Source organism: Rhineura floridana, chromosome 8 (assembly GCF_030035675.1).
Source record: "Rhineura floridana isolate rRhiFlo1 chromosome 8, rRhiFlo1.hap2, whole genome shotgun sequence".
NCBI classification, from domain to species: Eukaryota; Metazoa; Chordata; class Lepidosauria; order Squamata; family Rhineuridae; genus Rhineura; species Rhineura floridana.
The window spans coordinates 11675487-11688046 of NC_084487.1; the positions used below are offsets into that span (position 1 = coordinate 11675487).

At 47.9% G+C, this 12560-nt stretch overlaps 1 protein-coding gene across 2 annotated transcripts in view; it reads left to right on the forward strand.

Moving 5' to 3' along the window:
- The first annotated feature begins 746 nt into the window (after positions 1-746).
- Positions 747-12560, forward strand: part of LOC133390204 (store-operated calcium entry regulator STIMATE-like) — a 55748-nt gene continuing 43934 nt past the window's right edge. The window contains exons 1-2 of one of the 2 annotated variants that reach the window (XR_009764341.1): positions 747-1637; positions 12117-12165. Coding sequence is in view for 1 of the 2 variants with exons in the window: in XM_061638294.1 (XP_061494278.1) it covers positions 1412-1637; positions 12117-12165 (275 nt within the window). In the remaining variant the exon portion in view is untranslated. The remainder of the gene's footprint in view (positions 1638-12116; positions 12166-12560) is intronic. The other variant, XM_061638294.1, reaches the window with a different exon arrangement.

Consider the following 12560-nt stretch of genomic DNA (forward strand, 5'->3'; position numbering starts at 1 on the left):
ACACATAAGCTCGCTCAAAACTCTCAGTTCCACTACGCAACGCTGCAGGGTCCTGCAGGACATTGGGCCCAGAGTCCTATAGAATGTGAGGTGATTGCAGCAGCCTCGGATTTCAATCGGCTTGGGCTCTGAGACTAAAGGACAGGCCCTTCTTGCTATTCCGTTGCTGGGTGCACCCTGCTGGTCGGGTCCTTCTCTGTCACGGCACCACAAGTCATGAATTCTCTCCCTCTGGAGGCACCGTTGGCCCTTACACTATTGGGCTTCTGACATCTTGTAACAACCCATCTGTTCACCCAAGAGTTCAGAGGAAATGGACCGTACAGTGTCCTAGTTAAATTACGGAGCGCTGCTTTTAGACAGAAAGGGTTGCAGCTCAGTGATAGAGCATCTGCTTTGCACAGAGATGGTCCCGGGTTCAATCCCCAGCATCCCATGGTAGGGATGGGAAAGGCTCCTGGTTTGCAATCCCCGTGAGCCGCTGCCAGTCAATGCAGACTATGGGTCGAGGGCCTATTTCAGCCCAAGGGCCACATTGCCTGATGGACAACCTTCCAGGGGCCGCACGCCAGCTGTGGGTGGAGTCAGGGGCAAATGTGGGTGGAGCAACAGATGCTTTGCATTCCTGCCATGCAAAGGTTTCTGCAGGCGCCTCTTTCCGTGTAGGAAAAGAAGACGCGTTTATGTCCAAGGCACATTCCAGCGGGGGGGGGGGCACTGAAGGAGAGCAAGGGCCAGGGCGGATTGTGTCACGGGAAAGAGCATCGCTGGGAGAGCATCGCCGAGGGCCAGATAGAAAAGTCTGGAGTCTGAAGCTCCACAGCCCCGGTGGACCCAAACCTGGGCCTGCTGGGCTAGCTGCCTGACTGGGTACAAGGCCGTTCCTCCCTGCCTTCGCATCGGCATGTAGGGCTTTTAACTTTCAACCTGGGCTGTTGTGTCATTGTTCCTGTTAAAACTGCGTTTGAGGGACGGCGGTATATTTGCAACTGTGGTGTTTTCAACCCCGTTTTGTAGGCCGTCTCCTGGAGGATACGGGGGCAAGGCGGTTCACAACGTGGAACGAAAGAAGAAAGCTGTTGAGCCCAACCAGCGCTGAAGAAGACGCCCAAAGCGCCCGGCCCCCGCCGACCCGGAGCTCTCTTCGGCAGCCCCCTCCTCCCAATTCCGGAGCTGCCCACTCTCTTCCCCCGAGCTGGGCGGGGCGGGGCGGGGCCGCCGCCTTCTTTGCGCCTGGCCCCTCCCCGGGGGCAGCTCCCTTCTTCTCCTTCGACGGAGGACGCGGAGGCGCCCCTGGACGCGCGGGGCTTTCCTTGCGCACAGCGCGGCGTCGCGAGTGGCCGCGCTCGGAGCATTGGTGGGGGACTGGAGGGAGCAGCAGCGTCCGCCTTTTGTCCGGGACTCCGCCGGGATGGCTCTGCTGTACCCCTCCCCAGCAGCGCCGCAGCCCGCCGGGCCGCCCACCGCTCTTAGCCGCTCGCTCCTGCTGCTGCCGCTGCTCTCCGAGAAGCTGCTGAGCCCTGACCTGACCGAGGGGAAGAGCCGCCCGCAGGGCTGCGACAACGGGGCGCTCCTCGACCGCTTCGGCGTCCTCGTCCAGGCGCTGCTAGCGGTGGTGGCTTTCAGCACCCTTATGCGTAAGTGGCGCCCCGGCCCCCCTCGGCTGTCTGTCTTTCCCCTTTTGTTTTCTCCCTCTGGTCCCTCTTTCCTTCCCTTTTTCCTCTTCCCTCCTTTTTACTTTCTCCCTTTGTCTTAGTTCTTCCTCCCCCCCCATTTAATTCTTTTCCTCTTCCCTTTAACTTTCTTTCTCGTCTTCCTCTTTCCTTCCTCCTTTCTGCAGCTTTTCCTTTCTGTTTCTTCCATTCCTTTTCCCCTTCTCCCCCCCCCCCGCGCCTGTCCCGCCACCCTATTTGGTGGTGTTCAGTGTTTGTCCTCCTCTGAGTAGACCCATTGAAGTGAATAGATGGGGCTAGTTGAGATTCATTCATTTCAGTGGGTCTGCGTTGAGCAGGGCTTAGCTGCATGTAGCCCGTTTAGTTTGTCACCCGATCACAGTAGAGACCAGACTGCTAGGATCCTGATCTCCATTAGCCAGGAATGCTCCTTTGAGGAAAAGCCAGATGTAGCATGGGGTGGCACTAAACTTCCACGGGCTTTCAAAAGCATCTTCTGTACCAAGAGGGATTATTTATTTATTTAAAATATTTCTATCCCGCCTTTCTACCCTACAACAGGGCACTTACGGCGGCTCCCAATGAAATCATAATGAAAATGCAAAAAACATTAAAATAGATGAAAGTGCGTAAAACAGGTGAGAAATGCAGGGGAGTAAAGAGGTAAAACTAAAAAAGGAGTGGGTGGGAATAAAATCATGGCTGCAAGTTTCTTGTTTCTGCGCATGCACTGTGACTGCGCCCAGGTTATGGCATCCGATCTGATCTTTCCACTACAACCCTTGTAGGGCTTTCCTCTCTCTGCCCCATCATCTCAGTTCTTCCTAGCTATTGGCTGCCCCAGACTGACTCTCTTTTGCAACCCTCCCTCCCTCCTGCCATCTTGCAGCTCAGGCTCTGGGACAGGTACTCACCCCCTCAGTGTCTGGTCAGTTGTCTCAAAGCTTGGGTCTTGCCTCCTTTCTTAGGGATTGAAGGAGCTTCATAAATAAACTGCCAGAAACAATTTTTCTTATGTAAAACAACCTCCAAGTAAAACCACAAGTGACTAAAACGCAGAAATCATTCTGCCATAACCAAGCATCCTAGCCAAAAACTAATCATCCAAAGGCTGGAGAGCTACCTGAAGCCATGTAGCGAAAGGGCTTGGAGCACCTTGCTTGGGAATGTAGGACCTGCCTTATCGTGAATTGGATCATTGGCCTATCCAGTTCAGTATCATATACAGAGACTGGCAGCAGCTGTCCAGGATTTCAGACGGGGGGTCTCTCGTAGCCCTACCTGGAGATGCCAGGAATGGAATCTGAGACCTTGGGGTATGGTCCTTCCCCTTGCTTGGCAAGGCATTCCACAGAGTGGGTGCTACCAGAGAGGATGCCATCACCCTGGTTGCTTTCTGCTGTACAGCATCAGCGTGAAGGATCTGGAGCAGGGTCTCGGATGATGTTTGGAGTATGTGGCGAGGAATGTATTGTAATGGTACAGGAGCCAGTAAAAAAGTTGGCAACCCATTATGGTTTTACTGACTGGCTGAGGATGTCACTTGCACCAGGTATGAACAGCAAGATCCCCTCCATCCTGTGCTCATTCTTCTCTTATTAAAGAACTGGGCATGTTTAGCCTTGAGAAGAGAAGACTGAGGGGAGATATGAAAGCTCTCTTCAAGCCTTTTGAGAGGTTGTCACACAGAGGAGGGCCAGGATCTCTTCTCAATCATCCCAGAATGCAGGACACAGTAATGGCCCGGATTTCAGCTGAACATCAGGAAAAACTTCCTAACTGTTAGAGTGGTACGACAATGGAACCAGTGACATATGGAGGTGGTGGGCTCTTCAACACTGGAGGCCTCCAAGAGGCAGCTGGACAGCCACCTGTTGGATATGCTTTAATTTGGATTCCTGCATTGAGCAGGGGGCTGGACTCAATAGCCTTATAGACCCCTTCCAACTCTATGATTCCCTGATTGAAGTCATAGGGAGTTGCTCGTACTCAAAGACTCCCTATACTCTGAGCTTGACCATCTTTCAGATCTGTTTGGTCTGCCTTGAGATTAGACTGGCAGAGGACTGAAGGTTTTATATTGCATTTTAGTCTGACTGAATTTTAGGATGGCTTAATTCTGTTTTAATGGGCTTTTAAAAAAATGTTCTTTCTTTCTTTCTTTCTTTCTTTCTTTCTTTCTTTCTTTCTTTCTTTCTTTCTTTCTTTACGTGACTGATTGACTACAAAAAAGTCTCTAAGCAACTTACCCTTTACCTTTAGAAAAGGCAAACTGTAAAACATCATTTGGGCTTGTTGCAACTCCACCCCAAGCGTGAATGTTTTACCTTCTGCTCCTGTTTGAAAACAGAGGAGCATTGTGGAATCTTTTGTGGCATCCCTTTCTCAGTTCTGTCGCTAATCAAGAGGGCTAGACACTTAATTGCTTACACGATCTTCCACAGTTCTGGGGACCTGTGGCTTCCTTGGGGGGTCAAATGGGGCCTCTGAGGGAATGGGTTACCCACTCTGAAACTTGTGTGGGTTTCGGGGGAAAAGCTAATAGAAAATCTGAATGGTGAACTTTGCCTATTATCCTAGGTTCTCTTCTCCTAAAACATCTCTCCACACCCGGCACCCCCTTCGTTATATTATTCCTTGCTCTGCAAAGGCCTCTTGCCAGATGCACAGTCTTGGCTTGGGAAGCCCAGCGACTGTTTGTTTTGCCATGTGCTCTCCCCTAGGCTCTGCCACACAGCTGTTTGGTCCTTCGCCTTGCATTGTTTTACAAAACTGAGCCATCTGGATAAGCAGCGTTGGTGAGGCTAAGAATGTGAGGAGGGGAGTGAAGGGGTGCTAGCTCATTGGCTGAGTTGGACAGGCCCCTGCAGGCAAGCCCTGGTGTCTGGATCTGTTTTCCCCACCACCCATCCCCAACTGAGGACTGTGTTTTGAGCCGGAGGTCTGGATAAATGGAGAAACGAAGCCTTTGTGCCTTTTCCTTTCATGCATCCCCAGCAGGAAGATGTAGAGCCTGTTCTCTTCCTCCACAAAAGAGTTGTGCAAAGTGGCTTAGGAGTAAAAAAGCAAGCATTTAAAAACAATCATAATCCAGTCATTGATCTGCAAACTATGGAAATGGACTGCCTTCAAGTCGATCCGACTTATGGCTACTCTATGAATAGAGTTTTCATGGTAAGCGGTATTCAGGAGGGTTTACCATTGCCTCTCTCTGAGGCTAGTCCTCCCCAGCTGGCTAGGGCCTGCTCACCACAGCTGCGCAAGCCAGCCCCTTCCTTGTCGCAACTGCTAGCTGGGGGGCAGCTGGGCTCCTTGGGACTCTGCAGCTTGCCCACGGCTGCACAGGTGGCAGGGCACGTAACCCCTGAGCCACTCACTGTAGGGGTGATCTTTAGCTGGCCCTTGACACCCAGGAGACACGAGCGGGGATTTGAACTCACAGACTCTGGACTCCCAGCCCGGCTCCGGTGGCAAAACAAAAGCAGATTACGAACAGCACTAATGACTGATAAATTAAGCAGCATTAAACTTGCCACAGTCCTCTAATGTTCCAGCGCCCTCTGCATTAGTGTGTGCGCACACGGACGCACACAAGCATGGGGAGCTCTCCACCTTTCTGTCTGAATCCTTCCATAGGATTGCCCAGTCTCAACGCTGCAGTGATGGCAGAAGCCAGAGCTGGAAGATGTCTCCTCTCTGCAAAAATTCGTAAGTGTGCAGGACCTCCCTTGGGTTCTGTTAAAATGGAAATGGTCTGCCTTCAAGTCAGTCTGACCCTGTGAATAGGGCTTTCATGGTAAGCGGTATTCAGAGGTGGTTTACCGTTTCCTTCCTCTGACGCTGAGAGGCAGTGACTGGCCCAAGGTCAAGGCCCAAGTGAGCTTCATGGCTGTGTGGATTCAAACCCTGGTCTCCCAGGTCCTAGTCCAACACTCTAACCACTACACCACACTGAGATGATGTCAAAACAAAGGGGAAGGGCAGTAGCTCAGTGCTGGAGTAGCATCTGCTTTGCGTGCAGGAGGTATGAAGTTCAATCCCAGCATCTCCAGGTAGAGCTTGGAATGTCCCCTGTCTGAAACCCTGGAGAGCCGCAGCCAGTCAGTGTAGACAGTACTGATGTAGGTGGACCCATGGTCTGACTCTGTATAAAGTAACCTCCTGTGTTTCTCTGTCCCCTTGTCCTCAGGCTTCTGTCTGTTCCACTTGTCTTTTGCTTAGAAGACTTCCCTGTTCCCTTGATTAGAACACTGAAAGCTGCTTCAGACCCTTGGTTCATCTCTTTCCCTCAACTCTTTCTTCCTAGGTTTGTTGTTGGCTTACAAATCTTCTTTTGTTTTCACCAAGGCTTGGTGTCAGGTGCAGATTGAGCACTCTTCCTTATCCATGATGCCTTTTGCCATCCCACCCCAGATGCTCACCAGGCTACAAAAGGCACGAGCAGCTGGAAAACCAACCCGATTTTGGAGAAAGAAGCCATGGTTTACTTGACCTTCTGGGAGATAACTTGTAACTTCTTAAACAAACCATGGCTTAGGGTTATGTGTGAACAAGGTGCTGTGGGGCAAACAGTCCTTTTCTGAATCAGTAGTAAGGTACCCACAAACTCAAGAGTGTAACTGAAATGTGTTTAAATGGTTCACGGAAGGACAATGCTCAGTTTCAGGGAGAGGAGAAAACTAAAATAAGACTAAATGGCAGTGGGGAAGCTTCTCATGTGAATATAATGGCTAATAATGTTACTAAATAAAACAAAACACCTGTTGGGAAATAAAACAAACTACAAATTCAATGTGGAATGTTCTGCCCTTAGAAATAAGGCATGCACCAACGATCAGATGTTTTTGGCTTCTGCTTTTTTGTTTACCCAAGCATTATTGGAATATTGATATTGGTCACCTATAATTGTATTTTTTATTTTTATACAGAGCTACAATTCCCAGAGTGAACAGTCAGTCTCTCTTCCCAGGGAATTCTTTGAATTCTGTAGGGGGAGTAGGGGTCTCCTAACAACTTTCAGCACCTTTAACCAACTACAGCTCCCAGGATTCTTTGGAGGAAGCCATGACTGTTGAAAGTGGAATAATACTGCTTTAAATGTGTAGTGCAGATGGGACCTAAGTAGCTAAGATAGCCTTATCCTCCATGAACTTGTCTGTCCCCCTTTTAAAGCCATCCAGGTTGATGGCCATCATTGCCTCTTGTGGGAGCAAACTCCATAGTTTTAACTGTTGTGCGAAGAAGTGCTTTTTTTTGTCTGTCCTGAATATTCCAACATTCGGCTTCATTGGATGGCCACGAGTAATGAGGGAGACAAACACACCCCACCAGGGACGGCATTCCACAAATGGGGAACCACCACCGAGAAGGCGTCGACATGGGGCAGCACCAACCAGGCAGTTCCACCAACAGCCTCCTCTGCCTTCTGTAGGGCCCAAGATGATTGGCATTGAGGGAGGCGTATGACGTCCCTGTAGTTAAAAACTGTTGCCACTTTGGTTTTCAGTGGGGAACAGTGAGCAGTTATTTCTCCCTTCTGTTCTCTGATACTCTTGGAATGATTTAGAAATGGCTGACGGTGTCGCCCGGGGGAGTTGTAAATAGCATAAAAGAGAAATATATTTGAAGCGTAGATGCAGCCTTTGAATCTTTTGTTCTGTTGTGCATGGTCACGTACCATTCCGTTGGGAATAGGCTGTTGGGAGGCGTCGATTGTTTTGCTTTAAACTTGTTCACAGCACGGTCTTGAAAGCCACTTTCTTCCCTTGGTGTGCGACCCCTTTCCCCTCTCTTGCTCCCCTTCCTGCAATGTCTGGGATCCATATTTAGATTCCCACGCCTCTTCCTTCCTCTGAACTTGTCTCAGCAATGGCTATTCTTGGCAAGCCTCTAACTTCAGTGGAACTGGACTTGGGGGGGGGACCATGAATTCTTTGATGTGTGCTTCCTGATGTTGTGCCTCCCTTACATCAAAGATCAGACCAGTCCTGCATGTCCAGTGTGTGTGTATGAGCATATGTACGAGTGTGCTGACAGCATGTAGACTGACCTTATTGTATGGTGTTTTGGTGTTTTAACTTGTTGTAAACTACTTTGATGTTTTTAATGAAAAAGCGGTATACAAATGTATTTATAAATAAATAAATACGAGTGAGGAAGGGAAAGAGGTCTGTGTGCCTGATGTCCAATGTATATGTGTGTGGTTGTGACAGTGGTGGAGAAACAGATGTACATGCATTTTTCTCTGTGTGTGTGTGCGGGGGTGCATGTGTGTGTTTTGTTTTGCCTCACCCACCACGAGGGACGGAGGAAAAATTCGATTCGGAAGGCGAGCCTATCGAATTTGCCCTTTCTGAAGCCATGTGTGGACCGAAATCCAGCTATCCTACCAAATTTGCACTTCTCTGAATTTTTGCAATGTAGTCCTGCAGCCAAGTCATTTATTTGCTTGTTTATTAAATTTATACACCACCCTTCCTCCCAAAGGAGCCTTGGGCAACAAATGTGAATGAAAATGCATATCCAAGGGCAAGGTGAGCATAAAAGTACATGTGTGTATGTTATGTGCCTTCAAGACTATTATGACTTATGGCAACCCTATGAATCGGGGACCTCCAGTAGCATCTCTTGTAAACCACCCTGTTCAGATCTCTTAAGTTCAGGTCTGTGGCTTCCTTTATGGAATCAATCCATCTCTTGTTTGGCCTTCCTCCTTTTCTACTCCCTTCTGTTTTCCCCAGAATTATTGCAACGGTGTCTGTATTAGGCAAAATTGCATACAAAATGGTATATTGGGGGAAAACTGCACTGAAATGATGAATTTTCACGAGGACTTTGATGTGGAGAACTGAACTTATGATTGGAAAAATGATAAGCGGAAATGGACAGATTCACCCATTTCCTACCCTTGGGCTGAAATAGGTTCCCCAACCCTGCCTTGCAGACCCATCTTTTCTGCCAACTTTTTCTTGAATTGTTTTATTGCACCACTGATGGGTTTTCATTGTAGTCATGTGGAGGAGTTTAGTCGTTTTGGGAGTGGGTGGGCATTCTGGCTGATCTCTATGAGAACAGGTTGCTAGACTGGATGGGCCTTGGGCCTGATCCAGCAGGCTCTTTCTTTCCTTCTGTGGGTCTCTCCCCAGCACCTTTTCCCTCTCCCAACTGTCCTGGGCTGGCTTTTCTCACCTTGTGTTTCACCTGGATTCCGTACCCTTCTTTTTTACTTTGCCTGGCATTCTTTGCTTCTGGAATAATTCAGCATTGCAAGAACCTGAAAAAACTGACACTGCACTCCAGTGAACACTCAAAATGGGAATAAATGCCATTGAGCACCATGCAACGAACTTCGAAGTATGAATCATATCAGACAGTAGCTGCTATCCTAAGCAAAATAAGGCTGCTGTCCCATGCAATGTACTTAAGAACATAAGATGAGTTTGCTGGGTCAGGCCAGTGGCCCATCTAGTCCAGCATCTTGTTCTCACAGTGGCCAACCAAATGCCCAAATGGGAAACCCAAGAGCAGGACCTGAGCTCAACAGGCAGATGCTCTACCGCTGAGCTGTGGCCTTCCCCCCACCTGAGGAGGTGCATGCACCTTCCAGGTTGCGATTAATACCCTGCTTCTCTCAGTAGCCTGGTTTGAGACACCCCAGTGGCGTTGAAGAGCAGGCTGGAGGCTTCCCCCCGTCCGCTGTTCTACAGTAGCCGTGCAGCTCCAGGAGTCGGCTTGTCTAACTGTTTGGGTGTCTCTGCATCAGGGCCTGCTGGGGTTGAAACTGGGCGGGAGCCTTGGGGTTTATGTCTGGCTGCCCAGTGCGATGAGCCATTGAACTGGAATTTGCAGCCTTTGCGTAGGCAGGTTAGCAGGAGTGGGGAACAGTTTTAAGCTCAAGGCCAGCATTTTCTCGGGGGCAACCTTCGGGGGGGGCACACGCCACTGTGGTGAACAGAGCCAGAGGTAAAAGTGGGTGGAGCATTGGATGCAGCTCTTAACCTTGGGTAGTAGACTATGTTTCAGCCAGACTTGTGCTAGGAATGGAAAGTTCTGTCAATTTCGGTTCTCTCAGTTTCTCATTCTTCCAATCTTAAATTCAGTTTCCTGCATTTCTGCAACAATTTGCGACTTTTTAAAATCCTAACCCTAAGAACCTGGCTGGGAGTCCAGAGTCTGTGAGTTCCAATCCCCGCTCGTGTCTCCTGGGTGTCAAGGGCCAGCTAAAGATCACCCCACAGTGAGTGGCTCAGGGGTTACGTGCCCTGCCACCTGTGCAGCTGTGGGCAAGCTGCATAGTCCCAAGGAGCCCAGTTGCCCCCCAGCTGGCAGTTGCGGACAAGGAAGGGGCTGGCTTGTGCAGCTGTGGCAAGCTGAGCAGGCCCTGGCCAGCTGGGGAGGACTAGCCTCAGAGGGAGGCAATGGTAAACCTCCTCTGAATACTGCTTACCATGAAATCCCTATTCATAGGGTAGCCATAAGTCAGGATTGACTTGAAGGCAGTCCAACAACTAACCCCCATGACAATTCTCCAGCATCTTAATGCAAATTTCCCCTAACAAACACATTTTTGTAGGCAGTTTTGACTAGTGTACACAGTTTAGCAAGCCATTTCTTGTCATATAATGCATTTTTGTATGTTATTTTCACGCATACATTCAGTTTTATGCACACTTTCCCCTAACATAACGTATTTTTGTAAACATCGTTTGGTTGGAGAACCACATTGCAACATTCAAATTAGTGTGAATTTTGAAGGGTGGCTGTGTTTCATTTCTCATATTGTTTTGAAAAGTGTGGATTTGATAGATTCGGCTTCAAATGCAATCTGAATCAAATTTCTTGCTCATCCCTAACGTCTGCACAGACACTAGCGATGTGCTAGAATTCTACCCAATATGAATTTAGTACTGAATTTTCTATTCATCTGCTTATTCTCTATCATTGCTCTATTGGAACCACTAGTCTCTCTACTGTATAGTATATAATACCCTTTCTTACTGGAAAATGACACATTGTGGCCTAGAGCCGCTGAAGCTCGAAACACAGTTGTTGAGTGTGATAAGATGACAACTTTAAAAGGAAGAGAGATAATGATGTGGAGCCATGTTGATCAGGTCTTGTCAAGCCTCGTTAGATTTAAGAGACTTATTGGAGACGGTGTAATTATCAACGGCAGTAAAACGGCTGTATTAAAAGCTGAAAGTGAGTATGAGAGAGAAATAATTAACTGCTTAATAGGGCATTAATTCGGAGACAGCTCTGCATTGGAGAACACCAAGCAAGATTACAGGGGCTTAAGGAGGCTGTGGGATCCATTTCATTTTCCTTGACCTAACAAGTTATGGAAGGGAGATGTCACATGCACATCAGAGCAATTCTGCATTGCAGCTGTAAAACCAGCATTGTAAAGTATAAGGGGGCATCATGAGGACAGCATCCTCACTTGAAATTTGGTAACTTTGGAATTCAAGTGGTATTTCTTGTGTACATTTGAGAAGGCTTTTAAAAAACAAACAAATGCTAAATCAAGACTGGGGATCCTGTGGAATTCCAAATGTTGTTAGACTCCAACTCCCATCATCCCTGGCCGGCTGAGTATGATGGGAGTAAGGATGGAAAGATCTGTGTGTTTCGGTTCTCTCCGATCCTCATTTTTCCCTGGGGCTGATGGGAGTTGTAGTTTAAAAAAGTAACTTTTCCAAGCTCTGGATTCACATGGTGGTGATGAAATGCCTTGTGATACCATTTTACTACAGTAAATTTGTTATTACTAGTTAATATACATTTGCCATTTATGAAGGAGTCGGACAGTAGAAACATAGAGGAGTCGGAGTCGAAGGTCTGGCGTACCGACTCCACAGCCCTGTTTTTATGCACACTTTCCCCTAATATATGCAGTTTTGTAAACGTTTGTAAATGCAAATTTTGAAAGATGGCTGTGTTTCAGTTCTCGCATTGTTTCGGAAATGGCAAATTTGATAAATTCTGCTTGAAATGCGAACTGAATCAAAATTCTCTCCAATCCCTAGATGGGAGTTGGAATCCAGCAACATCTGGAAGGATACAGATGTTCCCTGTCCCCGACAAGCAAGGCTGTTGGGTTTGGATGTAACACCAAACCATAGTTGAAAAAAGCCATGCTTTGTAAGGTAACAACAAACCGCAGCTTCACATTGTAGTTTTTTTCCAGAAAGTAAACCATGGCTAGTCTGCTGGGATGGGTTCGGATGTTCAGACACACTACACTTCACCTGAACAGCCTGGTGTTTATGTACAAACCAGGCCAATTGCTGGCTAGCCAACAGCTACAGCTGAACATATGAATACTGCAAAGATGTAGGAGGATTTTTCCTTCTCAAATCTGGTCATCTTTGATGCAGTTGTACAGTAGCTTCCGGACCCGGTCACCTTTCTACATCCATCTTTTATTGTCTGTCTTTGCAGTAAAACGATTTAAGGAGCCGAAAGGAGAGAGGCGACCCTGGAGGATATGGTGAGATATATTTGTTTTTTCTAAAAGAAAAATGTAATTGGAAAAAATCTCTCTGAATTCTCCTCATCCCATCCCATGTTCAGTAGGTGCACGGAAGACAAAGTCTGGAAAGGGCCAATATTATTCATATAATTGCCCCCTTGCAGCTGTTTCCAGAGCCTATCGGGTGGGAAAGCAGTGCGTAAGTTCAACATGTAAATAAAATAGCCACTGTGATGGAGGGGCTATGGGGAGCCAGAGGGAGGTCAGCAATCTTGAGGGGCTACAATTAGTCTTCTGTGCCTTTTTTTAATAGACCCTGATTTTGGGGGAGGTGAGACGATTTGTGAAGCTCTAATTTTCTAATAATAATGGATTTCTAATCCTTATTTGTGGGATCAGTGACAATGAAGGGG